The 24,168-nt window shown below is 49.9% G+C and overlaps 1 protein-coding gene across 2 annotated transcripts in view; it reads left to right on the top strand.

Annotated features, from left to right (window-relative positions):
• Nucleotides 1–3,646: 3,646 nt before the first annotated feature.
• The window catches only part of GALNT16 (polypeptide N-acetylgalactosaminyltransferase 16), a 100,784-nt gene continuing 80,262 nt past the window's right edge, over nucleotides 3,647–24,168 (top strand). The window contains exons 1-2 of one of the 2 annotated variants that reach the window (XM_044924809.2): nucleotides 3,647–3,663; nucleotides 4,343–4,632. In XM_044924809.2, coding sequence (XP_044780744.1) covers nucleotides 4,456–4,632 — 177 coding nt within the window. In that variant the 5' untranslated portion in view covers nucleotides 3,647–3,663; nucleotides 4,343–4,455. Of the gene's footprint in view, nucleotides 3,664–3,811; nucleotides 3,993–4,342; nucleotides 4,633–24,168 lie in introns of those variants that run through there. The other variant, XM_006056155.4, reaches the window with a different exon arrangement.

Raw genomic sequence — 24,168 nt, 5'->3', positions numbered from 1 at the left:
TCCCCTGCATGTGCCTGGCAGGCCCTTCCGGAGTCCCCTCACCCCGGCAGCCAGCAGCAGGGCCTGTGAGGATGGGACTTCAGAGGACCAGTGGTTCCCAACCACTGGGTGTTACTTGGTTCATCTCATCTGACCCTTCCCAACAATGCTACAAGTTAAAGGCTGTCACTGCCCCGTTTTCCAGTTGAGGAAACCATGGCTAACAGAGGGAGTAAGAATTTGCCCAAACCACTCTCACATGTGATGGGACCAGCGCTTGAATTCACGTTGTCGAACTCCAGAGCTAGGGCCTCACACTGACCTATATCCTTTCTGCCCTCTGTTACCACCACCCCCCCCTCAAATCCATGCATCAAATTCACAGGGGCAGACAGTTCCCTGGGACCTCTTGGAATGCCAGGAGCATGCAGCACTTTGCCCAGCTTACATGAGTACTGGCTTCAGCACTTTTAAAGAGAAGGGGACAGTGTCCAAAAGGGATGTCACAAGAGAAACAATGCCCAAGGAACTGCAAGTCCAAAATGGCACAGCTGGAGTCCAGAATGGATGACCTGGAGGTCATCTCTCTACATCCCTTCTTCCAGAAAAGAAAATGGAGGCCCAGAGCGCAAAGTGAGGTCCCTGCACACAGGACTTCTGACCACCCTGCAAACTACCCAGTGGCCTCAGAAGCCAGGCACTGGTGCCCAGACACTGGTATAGAAAATGGGACTGAACCCAGCCCCTCTGCCCACCTGTTGTGTGACTCTCTGCAACTGAGAGCGTCCCTGAGCCACCTGCAGTTTTCAGGGGCTTTAGAGAGAATGTGTGTGAGATCCTGGCCCGGCAGCTGGCACCTGCTAGGAACTCAGCAAACTGTAGCTATTATTATCACCGTTGTTGGTTTCGAAGTTCACTGATGTTAGGCACCACTAAGTCTCTTAGGTGTTGCCTTGCTTCTACGGTTTTGCGGAGTCATTCCTAGCTAGGCCCAGAGAGGGAACGATGCTCCCAGTCATCTCTGAACGCTGAAATCCATCTCAGGGAGGGCTGAGCCTCAGCTCTGTGTCTATTTGGGATTAGAATCTGGAAGAATGATCATGCACTGTAGCCACGGTAGCAGCTGTGAGTTCCCAACTCTTCCAGTGTGCCTGTGACTAATGACTCATCACTCAACCTCTGTCTATATCAAATTTCTGGGGTCAAATGAGCATGAAATCACTTGCCCCCACCCTCCACCCCCAAGGGAAGTTTCTTGTGCTTATTTTTAAAGAGGGGCTGCCTGTGAAGTCTAACACCCTCCCCCCCCGCCCCGCCCAGAGAGGCTACACTCCTATGGTGTTGTTTTTTTTTCTTTTTTTGATGAGGATTGAGTGGGGACCAACCTAGACAGCATATTAAAGGCAGAGACATTACTTTGCCAACAAAGGTCCGTCTAGTCAAGGCTATGATTTTTCCAGTAGTCATGTATGGATTTGAGAGTTGGACTATAAAGAAAGCTGAGCACCAAAGAATTGATGCTTTTGAACTATGGTGCTGGAGAAGACTCTTCGAGTCTCTTGGACTGCAAGGAGATCCAACCATCCATCCTAAAGGAAATCAGTCCTGAATATTCATTGGAAGGACTGATGTTGAAGCTGAAACCCCAGTACTTTGGCCACCTGATGCGAAGAGCTGACTCATCTGAAAAGACCCTGATGCTGGGAAAGATTGAAGGCAGGAGGAGAAGGGGAAAACAGAGGATGAGATGGTTGGATGGTATCACCAACTCAATTGGGCATGAATTTGAGTAAGCTCCGGGAGGTTGGTAATGGACAGGGAGGCCTGGCGTGCTGCAGTCCATGGGGTCACAAAGAGTCAAACATGACTGAGCAACTGAACTGAACTGAGTGGGGAAGTTTGTCTTCGGGACAGTTACCAGGCAGTGATAATTTGGGGCAGATGTATGGCATCCTCCCCACTGAGCCCTGGAGAATAAGGGGTGAGACTTGCAGAAATCCTGACAAATCCCAGATCCTCCTTCCCTCCCTCTCATGGAGCCCTCCTTCTGGAGCCATCAGAAACCCATCAGCCTGATTTCGGTTTGGCCTGATCCAGCTTCATCCCCCATGCTGAAGGGTGCTGATGGGATGTCTTTGGATTCCACATCCTCTCACCTGGTTCTTTATGACCGAAGGCAACTAGACATGCAAAGACCAGGCTGATGGAGGGAGCAGCCTATAGCAACAGAGGGCCATTCTCCGAGTCTTCCCATCTGGCTGACCTGAGAGCCTGGATGGAGGTGGGGACAGCGGGATGGCAGTTCCCTTACATTTTTTCATTGTCTGGAGATGCCTGTGGGGCCTGATTGCTAAGGAGCAAGGTCTCCCTGGCTTCCCAGAGAGAACATGACCCCTGGATCTGCCCCATGATTCCTGCAGAAACCAGAGAGTGGCTGGATAGTGGTTTTATTGGTCTGTGGAAATGAATCCTGGTCCCTGTTGCAGTCTAATTAAACTCTCCAGGCAAGGCAGACGGGGGACAGCAAGGCTGGCAGGTATCCCCCCACCTTCTCCTACTGCTCCTGTTACCATCTCCTCCTGCCTCAGATTCCCTGCTACTCTTACAGAGCTCTTGGTGAGATCCTTTTTTGTCCATGACCCTTCTTAGGGTCACATTCTTGGTAGGGTCATTTTTGGATTTGTCCTCATGGTGAGACTTCAAAGTGAGGAAAGGATACTGCAGTTATAATGACTTTTCTGCAGCCAGAAAACCCACTCAGGTTTTCTTCCTTCAATTTACTTCACTCCAATGGAAATGTATGGAGCGTCTACTACATGCACATTTCAGTCCTGCTGCTGGAGAAACAGGGAAGGAGGGGTGCTGATGGAGGTGGTAGGATAAAGCATGAGCTGTGACCTCACCATCTGCCAGCTTCATTTAGAGGCCAGGACCTGAGGTGGTCTTTCAGACCAGCCAGTGTCCAGGAGCACCAGCAGGACACAAACTCCTTGACAACCCTGCCTCTCACATGCAAGGGCCTCCTGGGTCCAGACTCCCTCAGCCTGGCCAACCTCAACTCCCACCCAGAACTTTCCAGATCCTGGTGCCCAGCACCGCTAGGTACCTCTCTTCTTTGAAAACATCAAGTACTTTCATCCTCTGGACCTTTGCTCAGGCTGTTCATGGAGCTCACACCCTGCCCTGTCCTCCCCTTTCCTGCCTCTTAAGACTTTATTCGAAGAATTTATCCGCTTTCTTTAAGAAGCCTTTCCTTAAGACTGCCTTGCGGTACAGTATTTCTTCCTCTGTGACCTCTGCTTGGTTAGTTAATTTGATATCTATTCCCTGAATGTCTGTTTCATGCCTGATCCTGGTCTCCTAGAACTTAGCCCACCTTGCTTTCTGCTCGGAAGTGAGAGTAGTTCACATACAGCCGGGGCAGAATCTCACTGGTTTCTGTGTCCGTGTCTCTCAGCACCGTGTTTTGAACTTTGCTTTAAGTGTCAGACGGAGAGGTGGTTTCTAGACTGGGCTCTGCCACTAATTAGTCGTGTGGCCTCGGGCGAATCTTCCAGCCTCTCTGGCCTCCTCCCTTCTTCCTGATGAAACGGTGATGACGATACCCCAGAGTTGTCCAGCGGACAATGAGGCGGGGTGGAGGGAAGCGTCGTGAACGCTGGGAGCCCCAGGCCAACGGAAGAGGTGAGGTGGTTGTACCCACAATCTCCTTTCACTGGCTGCGAAGCCGCGTCTCTTCTCCTTCGCTCTCTTCGAATGTCAAGTGCACCGGCTTCCAATCCCTCCTCGGGGTGGGCCCTCTGGCGGCTCGGCATCCTAGGCTGCGGAGGATCCCGGTGCAAACTCCAGACTCTCCTCGCACCCAGCTGCCCCTTCCCAAGGACTCGCCGAACACACCTTAAACCCTGTTCAGAGTGCAGCCCCAGAACTGCAGCTCCGCGGCGCGGGCTCCGGCCGGGGTCGCGCATCTCCAGCCGGTGACTCAGGGCCGCTCGGTCCAGGAGTGGGTGGAGGTAGGCGGGACAGACCCGGGCCGCGCGGGGGCAGGCGCCGTGAGCTCGGTCGCGGAGCAGTTGGAGTCGAGACTGGCTCTGGCCCGTCGCCATTCCGCCGCGGGCGTCTGCCTCGCCGGGCCTTCCTCCCGCGCCGCTTCGCTTTCGCTGCGCTCCTTTCCCCGGGCGCAGCGGCCCGGCAACCCGCCGGGGCTGGAGCGCTGGGCGGGCTCTGCGAGCGAATGAATGGGCGCCCGGGGGAGGCGCGCGCCTGGGGCTGAAGGGCATTAGGACCGTGAGGATCGCTTCGCGCTCCTGTCTCTCCCTATCACCCCCCCACCCCCCACCTCTCTCCTTTTTCTGCTCTGCAGGACCGAGCAGCCCCGCGCGAGCGAAAACAAACAGCTGGGGCTGAGAGTGCCCCCGCCCCGGCCCCGAGAGCACGCCAGCCCGGGCCCCTACTCCGGGTGTCCGCCCGCCCACCATGAGGAAGATCCGCGCCAATGCCATCGCCATTCTGACCGTAGCCTGGATCCTGGGCACTTTCTACTACTTATGGCAGGACAACCGAGCCCACGCAGCATCCTCCGGCGGCCGGGGCGCAAAGAGGGCGGGCGGGAGGCCAGAGCAGCTCCGAGAGGACCGCACCATCCCGCTCATTGTGAGTACGCGCTGCGCTCGGGGTGGGCGGCCGGGGAGCCGCGGCGCGCGTCCTAGCCCCGCGCGGCTGCGGAGGGCGCGGGGCCGGGCCGGGGGCTGCGTGCCCGCCGCGCTCCGCCGGCTTTGTATACGTTGGAGCATTCCGGTCCGTTGTTATGGCAACCTCTGTCGGGCTAGCGGGGCCAGGGCGCAAGGATGGAGGGAGGGTGACAGCGGGTGGGGGCTGGGAGAAAGTACTGCAAGTTTGGTGGGCCCGGCGTGCGCGCGCGACTGGGAACGTGGCGGCGCTCTCGGCACTGCGCTGCGGGGCCCGGGGCGCAGGGGCCGGGGGTTGAGGATTAGGGGTTACCTCCACCTCACCCGTCGGCGGAGGCAGCTGGACCTTGCGCACCGCGAGCGGGCGGTGGGAACCGCACGCTGCTAAGCGCGTGGGTGGCCGTGCTCTCCCCCTAGTCTCTTGGGGGCAAAGGACATGGATTGGGGACGCTGGGGGAGGCACGGTCGCTAGGGGCTGTGCTGGACTTCGAGCCCCCTTCTCAGACCCGGTCAACTTGAACCTTGTCATGAGGACTCCCTACGACTACCCCCAGGGTTCTCTGGATCGGGTAAAGGTCTCCTGAAGGCGTCCTTCGCCCCAACACCAGTCCATCACCACGGGTGAACTAGCAGTGTCTGCGGCCAGCCCCGCGACGTCAGTGCGAATGGCATGGGGGGCATGGCTGGGGCGTCGATGGAGGTGCAGGGGTGCCCTCCCGACGCTGGGGGCCTGGACTGGTGCGTGCCTGTCACCACCTCCTCCTGGGCCCCGGGTGACAGCTGTGTGTGGCAGGGGCACCTGTTGAGACGGGAGGTTCCGGGACCCGCGAGAGACGCCCTCGCGCAGGCCGCGTCCTTCGGATGGGGGCGGATGGTGGGCGAGACCCTTGGGCGACCCTCGGATCTGGGCGGAGGGGCGGGGCCGCCTGGGGGAGCGGAGTGTGGGGCTGAGGGTGGGGGAGTGCAGCAGCGTGGCCATTCTGAAAGGCCTAGCCTTGAGGAGCCCCCCTGGGAGGCGCAGGGTCAGGAGGGCGAAGGCTTGTGCGGAGGAGAATCTGAGGTCTTCGTGCCAAGGCAGCTGAACCCCAGGAAAACGGAGTGTTGTCTGTAGGGAGGTTGTCGTGTGTGGAAGGGCTCTCGTGTTCCCATCCTGTCCCAGATTACGTGTCTTGTTACCTACCAGGAAAGAAGTAGCTATCCCCTGCAAAAGAGCATTTCCAGGCTGTGCCTGAGGAGACCTTGGGGTCCGTGGGTTTTCCCCCAGCCCCACTCTCCCATGCCCAGCTCCCGCTCTGGTCGAACTCCCTGGGACTGCGCCCTGATTAGGTGAAACGCTCTGCTCGGGGCTGAGGGTCCTTGCCGCTAGCACCCTGTTTCCAAAGCACTTGTGGACGTTTGGACAGACAGGCTGATGAGGCAAAAAGCCTCCTGGGTCAAGATCCCGGAGAGCTGGGATCTGGGTGGACAGACAGATCAGAGTCAGAACTGGGCAAAGCAGGAGCGTCCCCTGACCGACCCCGGGGGAGCTTCCACAGCAAGGACTCATCCAAGCTGCCACGTTCCTGCTCTCCAAGAGGGCCAGCTCTGGTCCAGGGTAGGCGGGCCTGGAGTGGCAGGGGAGACGCAGACTGCCCAAATGTTCTGTCCTTCTCTGTGGTGACGTGATGGGAGGAGGGTCTGAGCTCTAGGAGGAGGGGGAGGGGATGAGGGGGAATGGAAGGGAAGAGCACAGAGAAGCTAACTGCTGCTCAGAGCTCCAGGCTGGTCTCATCACAGGTGCCTGCGCTTCAAAATCCAGGCCAGGCCACTCAGACTGAGAGCCTGGGAGGGTGTTGGGGGCTTCGAGGGTGCTGCTGAATGTGGGTGGCACTCATTTTGAGGGGGTGGAAATTGGAGGTCATGGGGGCTGCAGTGAACGTCCTCTCCTTGTTCCCATGCGGTTGGACTTGCAGCAGATTAGAAGAGGGCTGTGAACTGGAAGCTGGGTTTCAAGTATGAAGAAGAATCAGGGAGCCAGGAATGGAGGTGCAGGAAGAGAGGAAGAGTGGAAGTTCCTCGCAGTAAGCCGCAGAGCCTTCTCTGGTCACTCCAGGCATAGCCCGCTCCCTCGCTGTTCTTAGGCTTTAAGCCCAGGATGTCTGTTCCCTGGGTGTTGATCCCCAGTCACACCCTGCCTTTGACACAGCCTTGCGTTCCCATCTTCTGGGGTATTTCACTTCATTGGGCTTCTCAGCTATCGGCCTGTCTCTTCACTGAGTGGCAGCTATCACTCAGGGACTGTGCAGGAAGCTTCATGCAACCCCACCTTGATGAGCACAGCAAGACTTAAGAAGTACTGTTAAATGAGTGAAGAAGGATTTTTGCTCATCTCTGGGAGCCATCAATGATCCAAGCTTCATATCCCACTAATACTTTATTCCAGCTCCAGCCTGACTCTTAACTAGAGAGCTAGAGGAATGTATGTTCAGCTTCTCCGGGAGATAAACCCTTTGTTCAGCTTAAAAGGGGCAGGTGCAGCTGAAGATGTGCTTTCTGTCTGAAATCCGTGGTTAACCTCTCACTGGTCTTCTTGCCATTTCAAAACATGTCCCTGTCTAGTTGGGCCAGAACGCACAGCACATGGATTTTCAGATTCTTAGGGAATGATGCAGCCAGCTCTGCTGACAGAGGCTAAGAAAATTCAGACAGGCATCATCATCCCTCCCCTGGGGGATCAGAGAGCTGAGCTGGGAAAGGGAGGGTCTGCATAACAGCCTGGGCCGGGAGGCAGCTCTGGCTTCACAGTGTCTGGGGGATCTGAAGCCAGCCAAGTTGTTTCTGGACCTTGGAGACACTTGTTTGGCATTGTGGGGTGTCGGCATGGCAACGGGATGGCCCAGATTTCTCAGGGAGGTCCTGATTTTTAATATTCTGTCCTGCTGTCAGCCCATGTGTCATAAATTTTGATGTGCAAAACTGGTTATGGAATCTGTCAAACTAAAGAAAGAGAGATACTGACTTCATCAGTAAATGGCTGCTTGCGAGGTGGCAGGGTCTGTGATTTTCTCCATGCTGTGCTTTATGGGCAAGTCAGTGGATTTGAAGATATCCGCTTGAACCTATACTGATGCTCACTAGCTCTGGACAGCAGCCAAAGCAGGAGGTGGAGCAGACACAGCTGCCCTTCAGTCTTCGGGCCTCACAGCCGGGAAGAACATTTGTGATTGGTTTGGTTTTCCATATGTGAAGTCTCTATTAGGCATGGAGAGGGGGGCGGGATACTAAGGTGTTACACGGAATTTCACTTTACAGACATATTTTTAAAAGACTGTCTATTGTGGGTATTTTTAGGATAGGTGTACTTCTTTGCAAGGTCTCCTATTTGAAACCGTGGAGGTTTTAGGCAAGAGTTTTCCCAAGCTGGAGTTTTTTATCCTACCTTTGGGGTACTGCTCAGTGAGCATGGACAAAAACTTGTATCTCTGGACCTTAGTTATTTTGTATGTTAAATTTGAGTTAGGGAATTCCCAGTGGTTAAGATTTTGCACTTTCCATACCAAGGGCATGGGTTTGATCCCTGGTCCAGGAACTAAGTCTCACAAGCCCTGCTATGTTTGGGATTTATTTAAATAAATAAATTTGGGTGAAATGATTTGTAAGGTGTGTTGACCCTTGGGTAAGTTGATGATAGTTTCATTTCTAGAAGCAGATAAATGGCTTTAAGGGAGTTCTTTTGAACAAAGTTGTAAGATTTATGGCCAATTGAGGGGCTACCCCTGTCTGGAGTAGTTCCCCTGGTAACCTTAGAGCTTTCACAGGGATCCCTGCTTACCTAGCAGAAGGGAATATAGATGATAACTTTTCCAGCACTGTTCTCTGAGAGCAGAGGCTTCAGTTCAGTCTGGATAGGTTTATATTTTATTTATAATGTGTGCATTTCAGAACTGTGGGAATTATGATTTGCCTAAATGACAGAAAATGATGTTATATTTAATTTGTGTAGGTACCACACAAGATAGAGGGTGGGGAGGGAGAATCCCCAGTTCTTTTTGCCAAAATGTTTGAATTGAAAGGACCCAATTTCCTCTTATTGGGCTCCTAGCCTGGATCATGTTGAGACCTGTCTGTAGGACCTGGGGACCACACTGAGGCCGCATGACTGGTAAGGGCCCTGACAGCCCAAGAGTCCCCTTCCTGGGAGACCCGAGTGCGGAAGACACAGGATGCGTTTTAGGGTTCTGCTCGTCCTTCCGCTGCTGTGGTAACAGCAGTTCCCACACCGGCTGCTCTGAGGGTGTTGGGCCTGGCTTGCCTCTTTGGTGACTGTGTTTGTCAGCTCTGTGGGCACAGGAAGCCCTGGAGTCTGGAAGTGCCATTAAAGTGGGCGTGGAAGGGCACTGATGGGCCTGGCTGGGCCCTGGGACTGTCTTGCTGTAATGGAAGAAACCCCCCTGGGTCAGAGGGGAGCCTGGAGCCGAGCAGTTCATTACAGTTACAAGATTGCAGATTTATCCCTGTCAGCTTCTTGAGACCTGAAACATCTCCCCCTCACCACGTGAAAAGGAGGGGCAAAGACACAGTGAGGCTAAACAGACAGGAGACCCAAGGGTTTCGGAAATGAGCAAGGGGCAGAGTTGTGAGACTCAGGTCGGTGATGAGTCCACGTGGGCGGTTTACTGAACCAGACAGCGTGCTTGGTGCCGCCCCAGACGGTGCGCAGCTTGCTTTGGAACCGGTCTCAGCTTCTCTCCCCTGAACTCTGTAGTCTTTGATCTACGCCCGTTAGCCTCCGTAATCACTGCTGCCTCTGTGTTATGTTTCTGGTGGCGGCGTTCGTGGGACACATCAGTGCTGTGTTAGGTGTTTTGCAGGCCTGAACCTCCTAGAATCCCTTCAGTAACCTAATGAGGTCAGCGCCATTATCTTGCTCAGTGAACATGAGTAAACTGAAGCTCAGACGGAGCCGGTGACTTGCTTGTGATCTAGCACCGAGTTAAGTGCTCGATCTGAAGGTGTGTCTGCCTCTGAAGCATCCTCAGGGTAAGATCCAAGTCTGATACATTAGCATGTCTTTCCTGGAGAGCACCTAGGTCAGCACCTTGCTTTGCATTCACTCCATAAACATTTGTTGGGGGAAAAAAATGCAAAAACCATACAGAACAAAATGTTAGCAGGAGGAAAAGTAGTATTATGGATAATCTTCCCGTCCAACTTTTGGCTTTCTCCAGCATTTTCTGTAATAAACATCTATTAACGTTATAATGATAAAGCCAATCAAGATAATTATTTTAAAAATATTCAACGACTGAATAAAATCACTCTTGACTCCTTGATTAAAGTGTAAACTTCTTAACCATGTCTCATGCTTCTGAGTCCCACATCAATGCTTAGCACTGAGCTAACAGAAAAGGCTAGAGACTTACTTGAATTATTCTGTAGGCCTCCAAGGAATAGAACTGGGCTTAGTGGGTTCCCTGGTGGCTCAGACAGTAAAGAATCTGCCTGCAGTGCAGGAGGCCTGGGTTCAATCCCTGGGTCAGGAAAATCCTCTGGAGAAGGAAATGGCAACCCACTCCAGTATTCTTACCTGGAGAATTCCATGGACAGAGGAGCCTGGTGGGCTTCAGTCCATGGGTTCACAAAAAGCTAGACATGACTGAGCGAATAACACGCTAGTGGGTGAAAGTTGCAGAGAGAGAGAAATTTCTTTTTACCAGAAGGAACACTTTTTTGTTGAGCTGACCGTCCCTGGAATAGTCTGAAAGCTGGCCAGGGTTTCTCTTCACACTCCCTGTTGTCAGGTTAGTGCTTGCTTCCGGCAGCAGTTGGAGGAGGAGAAAGAGGCTCGTGGTCCTGACTGTCTCCAAAAGTGTCAGGCAGCTCTGTAACTGAGTTGGAAATAGGGCCCAATTATTATACCACCAGAGGCCTGACGCCCAGGGAAGCAGGGCTGGCCGAACCCCCCGAGGCCAGGGAGGGGAGTAACGAAAAGAAAGCCATAACTGCCACTGTGCTGTCCCCTCCCTGTTCCTTTGGAGCTGCCAAGAAGGGAAGGAAAGGAGGCCGAGGCTGGTCAGAGGCAAGGCCACAGTGTCGGAAGAGCTGGTCTTCAGGATCTTTCCTGCTCCCCAGAACAAGGTCCACAGAGGTTTTCCACCCACCTGAGGCCCCTTGAATCTGACCTTCGCATATGCCACTTCTGTTTCCTTCATCCAGCCTGGGGAGAGTTTCCAGGTGGCCTGTCCTGTCCCCTGGGGGCCCTGACCATTGCTTTCCAGGGTGGTGCTGGCTGGCAGTGCCCTGAGCTATGTTTATGGAGGAGGCCTGGCTCCCCAACACCGTGAATTTCAGCCACACCCTTTGTCAGTATCTTGTTAGAGACAGCAAGGCCATCGGAGGACTTCTGTGAACATTTCAGAACAGGCAGAAGTGGCAGACTGGGGACATTTGGGGACAGGGCATCATTATACTCTGTAGGCAAGATAAGGCTCAGGCCTTGTCTGGGGAGACACGGAGGCAAGTCTGCCTCAGGTATAGCCTTTCCGCTTTTCTGGACCCATTAGGAAGAGCTCCAAGTTTAGCTTGAAGGCACCAGTGCCACTTTCCTGCCATTCCATAAAGTGAGATATGGCTCCATGCAGATCAGGGACAGCATTGTCTCAGAGCTCGGAGAGGAGGTGACATCTCTTAATATGCTCTGAATTGTGAACCCTGCTGTTGTGGGATTTCCCCCACAGGCAGAATAGAATGGCCCAGGATGGAAGCAGATGTTGGCTGCCAGGGATGAGAGGGTGAGGGGTGGAGAGAAGATGCAGAATAAAGGACAGATGACCTTCTCTCCTAGGTTCAGCTCTGCTCCCAGGGGGCTGTGTGTCCTTAGGTGAGTCACTTCCAATCTCTGGGCCCTTAGTTTCCTCATCTATCAGATGAGACTTGAACTACGGGATCTCTGAGGTCTCTCTCAGCTCAAACCACCTTTGACCCTGTTGATCGTTCCTGCCAGAGTGAGGTGGCCCCAAGCCAGGACTCATGATCTGATGGTGCTGGCATTAAAAAGAATAAGGCCAGAGGGTGAGGCATACAAAAACCAGACCACTTGTGTTCAGAACAGCGTGAAACCAGTTCTCACAAGGAATAAACTGGACCAAACCCATTGTGTTCTCTTCTCTCAAAACACTGATGGGACGATTCAGCTCGCCTTCTGCTGAAGGAGAAGCCTATGTTATTCCCATGTGTGTCCGGGAGGCACACAGACACATCTGCAGGAGTGTCTCCGGGTGGACTTCAGACTCTCAATAATGTGGAATGAGGCTGCAAAGACCCCCGAGCAAAGAATTCACAGCTTCAAGCTCTTGGACTTTATTCAGAAGACAGGCTTGGAATTTGGCCACAGCCTAGAAACCCACATTGTTTGTAAAAATCAGTTTAAGGAGTTCAGAAGGTTGTCTGTCTCTTGGTAACCTTCAGCTTTTCATAGGTTACATATACAGCAGATTAGAGAGAGCAAGCTGGGGCCTTGTTAGGAGCTGCTGATATACCGAGAAGTGACAGTTGACAGCAGAGGACCAACCAGCTGTGTGAAGATGAAGCCATCCCCTTCCTCCTCTGACCAGGTGCACACTGGCCAGAAACGCTGCAGGCATCATTTATTCCTTCACTTGACAATTATTTACTGGGCATGTACTGTGTGCCAGGACAGTTACAGGCTCTGGGAAAAGCAAAACAGGCAAGGTCCCGGCTCTAAAGGAGCTTACTTACATTCTAGTGGAGGAGACAGACCATAAACAGATAAATATACTATGTGTTAAAGAAAGAAAAGAAAGTGAAGTCACTCAGTCGTGTCCGACTCTTTGCGACCCCATGGACAGTAGCCTGCACCAGGCTCCTCCGTCCATGGGATTTTCTAGGCAAGAGTACTGGAGTGGGTTGCCATTGCCTTCTCCAGGGAATCTTCCCTACCCAGGGATCGAACCCAGGTCTCCCCCATTGTAGACAGATGCTTTAGCATCTGAGCCACCAGGGAAGTCCTTACTATGTGTTAGGTGATGGGAAATACTGTAACAATAAAATAAAGTGGCAAAGGGGGACAGAAAGATGAGAGAAGGATGGCCAGGAAAGGCCTGCTGGATAAGATGGTGTTTGAGCTATAGCTACAGCATGAATGGAAAGAGTAAGCCAGGCAGACATCTCAGGAGAGAGTGTTCCAGACAGCCAAAGCCCAGGGCAGTATGTCTGCAGGGTAAGCGAGGGGGAAAATGGCCCGAGGTGAAAGTCCAGCTCATTAGGCCCTCTAGACCATGGCAAAGATGGGCTTGGAAACATGTCCCGGAGCCATCAGGAAGTGATCAATTACATTCAGTGTACCGGCTTGGGATGTCAGGGAGCTTATGTCATTCAGTTCAGAAAAATTTCCAGCAGTGTGGTCAAATATATTAGTCAGTGTTGGTTCTTAAAGAGGTAAACCTAGGTTTTTTGAAAGATGTGCTGTGGCTGGAACACTTCATTTCCCTACAATGTGAGATCAGTGAAGTACTTGTGTGTCCTGAGTGTGTGTATGTGTGTGTAGGTGTGTATGTGTAGGTGTGTGTGTGCGTAGTGAGGCTGGTGGGGGGGAACAGAGGGTGCTAGTGCCTGAAGAGATTTAAAAAACAAAAGATAATGGGGCCTTTGTTGAAATATTGGAGTAGGGGAGGACGGGAGAGGGCTCTGGGGGAGAGTTTTGTGTGGGAAGGAGAATTCCGCTGTGCAGTGGTACCTGATCAGACACCCCTTTGTTTCTTCGTCTGGTTCATCCTGTTCTCTTCAGGTGCATTGGGACTCTGGAGAGGATGTTTTCTGGCAATGCAGAAACTTGGAATTCTTGCATTTTCCTGCCCACTTCTGTACAAACAGATCCTGGAGGCTGAAGCATCTAGAGCCTTCCCTCAGACATGGAGGGTAGAGACCTGAGTACTGGCAGAATCAACAAGCCCGCACAGCTTTTTTTCCAGGCAGGATGAAGGGGTTGCTTTCTGGAAGTGGGTTCTGCCTGGGCCTGGGGCTGTGTGCCCTGATGTTCAGTGCTTCCCCAGTGCCCAGGTATGATGCAGCTTCGTGTGCCTGGCAACCTGCAGGTGCTCTATTTTTGTGGTTCAGGTCACCCACAGTCCGAGACCCCTGTCAGTCATGTCCATTTAGACTTCAGATTTCCATCCCTTTATCTTCTCATAGTGGCTCTGGCTTTTAGCTTCTTTAAACAAACTGTTGGGGAGAGCTTCTGACATTTCAAGGTCTTTCATTTCAAAGGAGTCTGGCCTTGATGCCACTGCCAGAGGGAATGAGTGTTGCCTTCCAAAGTTGCCAAGTCACTTCCAGGGCCCTTAGCTTCTGGCACCTCACAAGTCTGTGACCAGATTCTTGGCTTGGAAGTCATCTTTTCCCCTTCCTGTGAAATCCCTTACAGGGTGTCTGGGGGAAGCTGGGAGGAGTGTGGGAGGCTAGAGGCATCATGCCAGGGTTTGGGGTAGAGCCCAGCCTGAGACTCAGGGAGAAAGAACCTGTGATCAATTAGTGATGTCTACTCTGGTGTTGGTGCCTTGAAGGGATAAAGTGATAGGACTGAACGACAGCCAACCAAGCCATGAGTCCAGAGGAAGAGAAGGAACCAAGGGACAGAGCACACATACTGCAGGGCCCAGGGAAGGCGATGGGCCTTTTGGAGTCATAAGCCAAGAGTGATTCCAGGTAGAGAGCAGAGCTGCGTACAGTAAAGCTTTAGTACAGGCTTGGTGCCATCTTATAGGAGCAGGGAAATGACAAGGGCCTTCTTCTAAAACACTGAGCAGAAATGAACTTGCCCCTGGATGTGCCCCCCAAATTGCCCACTCCTGGTTTTTTGCAAAGTAGAGAACACAGCATCACCTAGACAGCCCTTCCAGTCAAGCAGGGTCCCTGATCCACACCTGGGCAGGGGTTCAGAGCCAGGTTGGGGCCTGGGAGATCTGAAAGCCTGTATGGGGACAAAGCTGCTTGGCAAGCCAAGCAAAGAGAGTAATAAAGGGTCTGATCAGAAAATGAAACCTGTTGTGAGGCCCAGCCTGAGCAAGAGTATTCAGAAGAGCCAGGCCAAGTTCCCTGAGAATAGTCACAGGGGTGCTGATGGGAGATGACAGCGGCCCACAGGTAGGGAGAGCCCTGCAGGGTGCAGACCTGTGCTAACCAGTAGAGTAGCCATGTGGCTATTGCATGCTCGAAATGTGGAAAAATTAGATTTTAAATGTTCTTTCATTTTAATTGATCTAAATATAAAATCAGACACTCATTTCAGCTATTGGAAAATGCCTAGGAGTGTTTAGAAGCGTTTCAGTATGGGGAATCCACATTTTCGGCTGTAAATTTTATGAACTCTCAATATAGATAAAGTATTTCTGGTGAAAGTTTAGTATCTAAATTGAAATGTGCTGTAAGTGTAACATATACACTGGATTTCAGAGATTTAGTACCAAAAAAAAAAAAAAAGAATGAAAGTACCTCACTCATATTTTTTGTATTATGTGTTGAAATGCTAATATTTGGATATAATGGACTAAATAAAATATATTATTAAAGTTAATTTTACCTGTTTCTTTTTACTTTATGTGGCTTGTATTCTGTTTCTTTGGACCACGCTTTTCGTTACATGTGTTCGTGACTCCTTACTGAAGTGCTGGGGGGTTGTCAGCAGAAGGTTATGTGTAAAGGACGTGGCTACATTCCTAGTTTACCTTGACTTCAGGATGTGTGCCTTCCGGTCCAGCTGCTGCTGACTCTTTAGTTCCTAATTCACCATCATCTATGGGCACGGACAGCTCCCAGCCTGGACCCTCATCTTTATACCATCATTAAAATCAAGGTCAATGTTTCTTGCCATGTCTTCTCTTTTTAAAAATCCCTTCTAAGCTCTCGCTGTGATGAAAATGGGTTTTGGAGGCGGGGTAAGAGCAGTGGAGGCAGGGAGCCTTTTACTCCTTTGGAAACTAGAGGGATTAGTTCCAGTCTGTTGCTTTTGGTGTTTCGTCTTTGTCCTGTTAGAGCCAGAATGACAAATAGGTCTCAGCTCCACTTGGCAACTCAGAACCTGTGGAAGTGGCATCCTGGAGCACTGTGGGGAGAAGGATTCTGAAGCTGCATCCAGACTGAGTGGGAAAGAGGCAGTTGATTAGCCATGTCTGGAAAGGGCAGGGAAGGGGACTGTAGAAATGTGACTGTGTTTCCTGATCCCACATCCACAAAGCTGCCTTCTTTGAGCAGTTTCGCTCCACTTGAAAGATATGCGTTAAAAATATTGGCCACTTTGAAGAAGCAAGAATGAGGCTTGCGGACTTGTGGAGAGGAGAAACTGGTCATCACCAGGGATTCGAACCCTAACTAAGAAGATGTGACAAGAACTTTAAAACACTGCGCAAAGTTTTAGTAACATTTTTCACTTATTCCGTGGAGGTGAGTCGGATCAGAGTACTGGCAGCGTTGGAGATGGTTAAAACCATCTTGGAGAAGGGTAAAACCTGGGGAGTCTGGGCGAAGAGAAGAGAGTTGCCTCTTTTCCTTTTCACTTCTTCCTCTTCCCTCCTTTAAAAGCAGGCTTTGTGAATCTGAGCACACTCCGCGCTTCTTGGTACCACAGTTCTGGTTATGGCTTTGTTTGGGATGCAGCATGAGGCAGCGGTGGTGGGCACAGCCGCTGGAGCCAGTGTCAAGGTGCATGTTCCAAGCCCTGCTGTTCCCCAGCAAGTTATTTAAGCTAAGTTCTGTGCCTTCATTGTCTTACCTGTAAAATGGGGATACTTGTAGTCTCCATTTCAGATGGTTGCTCTGAAATGTGCTACAAGTATAAAATATGCACTCAATTGCAGAGACGTAAAGTGTTTGGATTAGTGTCAAGCACATAGTAAGTACTATACTAGCTAGCATTAGCATAGAGGTCAACAATACAAGTTATTATAAGTTCATTTCCGTATTATTTACTTAAGGCTGCGTGCATCACAAATCACCATAAATGTATGACTTAAGACAGCGACAGTCATTTATTGTCTCTCCCTGTCTCTGTGGGTCAGGTATTTGGGAGTGGCTTGGCCTGGGTGGTTCTAGCTTGGGGTTTTCCAGTGAGGTTACTACTGGCTGTTAGTTGGAGGCCTCAGTTCTTCCCCACGTGGGCCTCTCTATAGGCCTGCTTGACAGTCTGCAGGGGGTGGTGGCTGGCTTTCCCCAGAACAAGCAAACCAGGAGCCCAAGATGCATACTGCAAAGCCTTCTTGACCTAACCCAGGGATTCACATAAGCAGCAGAGTGATGAGGTCTGACTTACGTTTTGAGAGACCTCTGTGACTGCTGGTCTGAGAAGAGACACAAAAAGGGCAGAGACAGAAACCTTTTTTTTTCTGCCTGCAACGTCCCAGGAGCCTGCCAATTGTGTTTCATGTATTTCCCCTCTAATTGTCTTAGCAGGCTGGTGAGCTGAATATTACTGTCCCCATTCTACAGACAAGGAACCTGACTCAGAGAGGGTGGGTTACCTGCTGACAGAGCCAGGATATGGCCAGGTTAGCCTGGCAACACAAACCTGAAGAAACACTGACTCCTCAGGATGCCCGCCGCCTGACGGCATGGCATACAAGGGGAAAGCAGAATTTGTGAAGGATCTTAATTCCCTCATTTCTTGAAATCAGGATGGGGAACCTAAGAAGGTCAAGAGATACTCACAGATCAGACAGAGGAGTGGGGTGGGACCTGGTGATCTTGGCATCTGTTGGAGCTGGAGAAAAGACGAGGGGCTGGGCGAGTTTGAAAGATTTTATGGACCTGAAGGTTGAGGGCTGGGGAGACTCCCTGTGACTGGCTTAGTCTCTCCAAATTAGCAGCACCTTTGAAGTCAGGGAAAGCCTTGGTATTACCTGTGCCCCAGAGAGTACCATGCCAAGGCATCAGACCTACCCAGCTGGGATGGACTACTTGTGGTAGTAAAATAAATGAACTTGATCACTACACATCAGCATGAAAGAGGCTTAAAAACGTGATGTTAGAAGGGAAAAGAGAACCAGATTGCAGATGGCATAGTATGATACATTTATGCAAATTTGAGTAATAAACAATTCCATCTATTGTTCCTGAAAGTGTGTGTGTATGTGTGCCTGTATATCTCAAAGTATAACAATGGACCAAAGAAGATACACAGCCCATTCCCGGAGGAGACGGGGGAGGGGACCAACAGAGAGTTCTGACTATCTTTGTAGTGTTATTTCAGGTTTTTAAAACATTAATAGAAGAGAGAAGCTTAGATGATCTTATATGCACAGCAGAAATGGAGACAGAGATAGAGAACAAACATATGGACATCAAGGGGGAAGGAGTGGGTGGTGGGATGAGTTGGGAGATTGTTATTGACATATATACACTATTGATACCATGTATGAAACAGATAACTAGTGGGAATCTAGTGTAGAGCATAGGAACTCTACTCAGTGCTCTGTGGCGACTTAAGTGGGAAGGAAATCCAAAAAAGCTGGGATATATGTAAACATATAGCTGATTCATTTTGCTGTACAGCAGAAACTAACACAACATTGTAAAGCAACTATACTCCAATAAAAATTAACTTAAAAAGAGAGAGAGAGAAGCTTAAAGCCAATCTGATAATATGTTGAGTTGTTGATTTGGGAGGCAATATAGGTGATTCTTAATCTTTGTATGTTTTGAAATTAAAAAACCCCTTTTAATTCTAAAAACATTTTAAAAGGAAAAGGAAAAGCTGGCACCTCAGGATTGCTAGGTCTCAACTGCATGAGGATGGAGAAGGAGGGTGGTGGACGACAAAACTTCCTCCTTGCCCCCCACCACCAAAGCCTGTCACCCACACAGCACTGTTTTCACTTGCCTTGCTGCTGCTGCTAAGTCGCTTCAGTTGTGTCTGACTCTGTGCGAGCCCATAGACGGCAGCCCACCAGGCTCCCCCGTCCCTGGGATTCTCCAGGCAAGAACACTGGAGTGGGCTGCCATTTCCTTCTCCAATGCATGAAAGTGGAAAGTGAAAGTGAAGTCGCTCAGTCGTGTCTGACTGTTAGCGACCCCATGGACTGCAGCCTACGAGGCTCCTCCATCGATGAGATTTTCCAGGCAACAGTACTGGAGTGGGGTGCCACTTGCCTTGGGGAGCAGCTAAGTGATTCTCCATTCTCTATGCTGGATGTTGGGGTTTATGTGCTCTGTACCTGAAGACCAGCCCCAAGACAGGCATGGGGATCTGGAGGGTGGGGACTGGGGGCGGGGGTGCTGGGGTGGGAGACAGGGGTGGTAGAGAAAGCACTTTCTTCAGCAAAATCTAAGTTTTGGGGTGCAAGGGACTGGAGGAAAAGAAGGGTCAGCAAAGGATCAGATGCTAGAAACTGGGAGTCCCATCTGTGAAAGGACAGGAATAGTAACAATGTATGTGTCGGACTTCCCTGGTGGCATAGCAGATAAGAATCCACCTGCCAATACAGGAGACATGGGTTTGATCTCTGGTCCAGGAAGATTAGAGAAAGTCAGTGCAAAGCAACCAAGACCCAAAGCAGCCAAAATAAGTATTAAATAAATAATAAATAAATAAAAATGGATGTGCCTACCCCCCTCTCAGGGTGAGGGGATGACAAATTCTTTTGAGAGAAAAGTATGAGATCAAAGACCTGCAGATTATTTTTTATTGTTCTTTTTTCTCCCTTTGGACATGGTACATGTTTAATATAGAAGAGATGGGAAATCAGAAAGGACATGAAAATCACCCCCAAACCTACTGTTCAGGCTCGCCACTATCAACATTTTGGTGAATAATTAATTCAGATCTTTTTTGGTGGCTTTTTCTTAGTGAAACCAAACGTCTTTATCCTGTTTTGTACCTGGCTCTTTTCATATAACACTTTATCTTTCTTTATCACCTTTCTATGTCATTGTCTTCTTCCAAATATTTTTAATGGCTGCCTAGAAATTCCAGAGGGTGAATGGTCCATAGATTATATAATCACAGTTCATAGATGATAGATACTTAGATTAGACTGAACAATATGAAATTGTTTTTCTTAGGTCCAAAATAATCAAATGTTGGCAGTCTCATATGGTTCAACCAAATGTTCTCCTGTTTTTTATTTTTGTAAACAGCATGAAAATGAATAATATCCTTGTAGGTAACTCTTTACACATAGCCTTGATGAATTCCTTATATAAATACCTAGAAATGGAGTTGTTGAATCAAGTATAGGAAAATAAAGACATAATCAGATAGGGCTGGGATTAGTGGGCAGCAAGTGTTGTAAGTGCAAAGCTGCATCCTGTCTTTAAAATGTTGATATTTGAATTAAGAAGATATTTCAGTAAAATATTATCTATGTTGATACCTAAGTTTTTGTGTGTTTTTTTGGTGCCCTTTTACATTTTTGCACCTAGGCTGAGTGCCTCGCTTCCCTCACCTTAATCCCAGCCCAGGATAACAGTAGTGTTTGCCTTTTTGAGTTCTAGTCAAGGCTATGGTTTTTCCTGTGGTCATGTATGGATGTGAGAGTTGGACTGTGAAGAAGGCTGAGCACCGAAGAATTGATGCTTTTGAACTGTGGTGTTGGAGAAGACTCTTGAGAGTCCCTTGGACTGCAAGGAGATCCAAGCAGTCCATTCTGAAGGAGATCAGCCCTGGGATTTCTTTGGAAGGACTGATGCTAAAGCTGAAACTCCAGTACTTTGGCCACCTCATGTGAAGCGTTGACTCATTGGAAAAGACTCTGATGCTGGGAGGGATTGGGGGCAGGAGGAGAAGGGGATAACAGAGGATGAAATGGCTGGATGGCATCACTGACTCGATGGACGTGAGTCTGAGTGAACTCCGGGAGTTGGTGATGGACAGGGAGGCCTGGTGTGCTGCGATTCATGGGGTCGCGAAGAGTCGGACATGACTGAGCGACTGAACTGAACTGACTGAACTGATGATTGACTGCATATAAACCTCTCAAAACAACATTCATGGCAAGTGAGCTCAGTAGATGTTATGTCCAATTCCATTCAGAAAGCTAGACTTTAGGGTGCAAGAGTGAATGAGCCCCGCCTCCTGCCCTCCGGTTGCTTGGGCTTGGAAGGGAAGCAGTGAGAGTGGGGAAGGCTGTGGGAGCCATCACAAGGCATGCACTAAGCAGAGCAAAGTCTCTGCAGCCCTTACTGAGGGCATGATGATGTGGCTAAGGCCTCATTCTTTTCATCAGACAATTGCAATGCAAAAAAATTTTTTACAAATATATACATTCTTTTTAAAATTCTTTTCCATTATGGTTTATCACAAGATATTGGACAAAGATCTCCGTGCTATACAGTAGGACCTTGGATAAACAAGGTTTATCCATTCTATATATAATAGTTTGTGCCTGCTAATCCCAAGCTCCCAATCCATCCCTCCTCCACTCCCCTCCACCCTTGACAACCACAAGTCTGTGAGTCTCTTTGTGTTTCGTACATAGATTCACTTGTGTCACATTTTAGATTTCACATCTAGGTGATATCATATGGTGTTTGTCTTTTCTTTCTGACTTACTTCACTTAGGGTGATAATAGGTCTATCCGTGTTGCTGCAAATGCCATGATTTCATCCTTTTTATGGCTGAGTAGTACTCCATTGTATGTATACACCCATCTTTACCCATTCATCTGAGGATGGACATTCAGGTTGTTTCCATGTCTTGACTATTGTGAATAGTGCTGCTATGAACACAGGGGTACATGTATCTATTTGAATTACAGTTTTGTCCGGATGTGTGTTCCGGATTGCTGGGTCATATGGTAGTTCTATTTTTTTGAGGAACCTCCATACTGTTTTCCACAGTGGCTGCACCAGTTTACATTCTCACCAAGAGTGTAGGAGGGCTCCCTTTTCTCCACACCCTTTCCAGCATTTGTTATTTGTAGACTTTTTAATGATGGCCATTCTGACTGCTGTGAGGCGATACCTTGTCGTAGTTTTGATTTGCCTCTCTCTAATAATCAGCGATGCTGAGCATCTTTTCATGTGCCTGTTGGCCATCTGTGTGTCTTTTGTGGGGAAATGTCTATTGAGGGCTTCTGGTGGCGGAGACTTGAAAGATGAGCATATCTTGACTGGACATGGAGAGAAAGGGGACATTAGACAGGAGGTGTGGCCTGCAAAGGCACAGCATGTCTGTCATTTTCTAAGGTTTTAGCCTGGGATGCGGGGGAGTAGGTCAAGAATCAGACTGGGTGGGTGGGGGCAGACCCTGGGATTCCGCCCTGAGACAAATATTGATTCTGTCCCCAAGCCACACTGACCACAGGAGTGCCCAGCCTGGAATGGTCCACTGATGCTTCCCGGGGTGCCGCCTCCCTAGGTAACAAATAATGGCAATATTGATGCTTTTATATTGACTTCTTATTTTCTTACGTTCAATTGTAGTAAAATACACATAACATAAACTTCACCATATAAACCGTTTAAAAATGCACCCAGTGGCATTAAGTACATTCACACTGTTGTGCAACTGTCTCTACCATCCATCTCCAGAACCTTTTCATCATCCTAAACTCAACACCATTAAATACTAAATCTCCATTCCTTTCTCAGCCCTGGAAAACCACCATTCTACTTTCTGTTTCAATGAAGGTGCCTATTCTAGATACCTCTTCATAGGTGGAATCATACAGTCTTTATCTTTTTGTGACTGGCTTATTTCACTTAAAATAGTTTCCTCAAGGTTCCTCCATTTTATAGCACATGTCAGAATTTCCTTTCTTCTTGAGGCTGAATATTTTCTATTATATGCATATACCACATTTTGCTTTTCCATTCGTTTATTGTCGGCCGCTTGGGTTGTTCCCAGCTTGGGGCTATGGGGAATATGGAGATGCAGCTGTGAACGTGGGTGTGCAAATATCTCTTCAAGACCTTGCCCTCGGTTCCTCCATGTACATACCCAGAAATGGAATTGCTGATCATATGGTAATTCTATGTTTAATATTTTGAAGAACTGCCATCCTGTTCTCCTATTCTTACTATTTTTACCAGATAAGAGAGCTGAGGCACCCAGTGCGTTGTCTACCTCAAGAGAAGCTCCTTGACTGAAAGAGACTCTCGGAGGTTGAGTGACTTGCCCCAGGCTCCACAACTGGAGGGGATGAGAGGGTGAGGTCAGAACAAATTCAAACCCAGAGGCCAAAGGCTCTGTATCTCCAGGCTGTTCCTGCTGCCTGAGAGGCCTGGCTCTCATCATTCTGGGAGGAGTCTCACCCTCTCTTCCCCCTTCCCTCCCTTTGGGGCGGAAGCAGAGGATACGGCCTTTATGGAGACCCCCAACCCTGTGCACCAATTATTTGCAAAGTTCCCAATGATAGTTGTGACTCTTAGGAAAAACAGGGGCTGGCAGGTCCAGCTTCCATCACCCAAGTTCAGGAGAAAAACATCAGCTTGGGCTGAAAGTGAAAGTGAAAGTCACTCAGTCGTTCGTGTCCAACTCTTTGCGACCCCATGGATTATACAGTCCATGGAATTCTCAGGCCAGAATACTGGCGTGGGTAACCGTTCCCTTCTCCAGGGGATCTTCCCAACTCAGGGATCGAACCCAGGTCTCCCACATTGTAGGTGGATTCTTTACCAACTGAGCCACGAGGGAAGCTCCTGTGAAGGGTACTGACCTCACTATGCAACTTGAATTGTCTGCAAATGTAGAAATCAGCTTAGGCTGCTTATGACTAATAAAAACTCAGAGCCTTTGTCCCATGCCCACACCACTCCCCGAGTGCCCGGGCACCTGCCACTGTGTCATCAACCCAGCCTAGCCAGAGATTGCTTCTTCTTAGCTGATCCTGCGTGCCTGGGCGGACTGGGTTAGCATTTGTACCAGACCTCCATCGCGCCTGCTTATGGTGAGCACTCTAAACCTACAGGGCCTCCTGGGTGCTGGGCCCAGGGTAGAGAACTTGACTCATGTTCTCTGACTTGACTCTGTGAGCTAGGGACTGTTAGCGTCTCCATTTGACAGATGAAGAAGCTAGGCTCAGAGAGCGAGTGACCTGTTTGCTGTTCCAGCCAGTCCTTTGCGATGCTGGGACTTGCAGCAGGCATCTGGGCTGCTCAAGGCAGACTCATTCAGGAGAGGGAAATCCTTTTCAGCTCCAGACTTGTTAGGTTTGGGAGGTCTCACTTGAAGCCCCCAGTTAAAACCCTAGAGTAAGAGGGAGGAAAAGAGGGGTGATTCCAAAGCTGTTGGACCCCAGTTCCTTGCTGGTCTTCCCTCCCTACTTTGCAGGGTTCTGGGAGCTCTGGTGGTGGGAAAAGCTGTTGCAAATAGGGCTGTGTGGTCTTCACACCAGCCTAGCTCTACATCCTTCTGGGCTCCACATGCTTCTGTGAGCTGAGGCACCCTGGCTGCTCAAGACACTGACATTCCTCTCTTCTCCCGGGATGCAGGCCTGTGGCATTACTGAGACTTGAGTTTTCACAGTCCTAGGGAGCCAACAACTCAGCCCCCCCATCACTCCAGTCTTCTGT

The sequence above is a fragment of the Bubalus bubalis genome, chromosome 11 (assembly GCF_019923935.1).
Source record: "Bubalus bubalis isolate 160015118507 breed Murrah chromosome 11, NDDB_SH_1, whole genome shotgun sequence".
Lineage (NCBI taxonomy): Eukaryota > Metazoa > Chordata > Mammalia > Artiodactyla > Bovidae > Bubalus > Bubalus bubalis.
The sequence above is the reverse complement of the archived record's forward strand: the minus strand, read 5'-3'. Positions and strand labels throughout refer to the sequence as shown.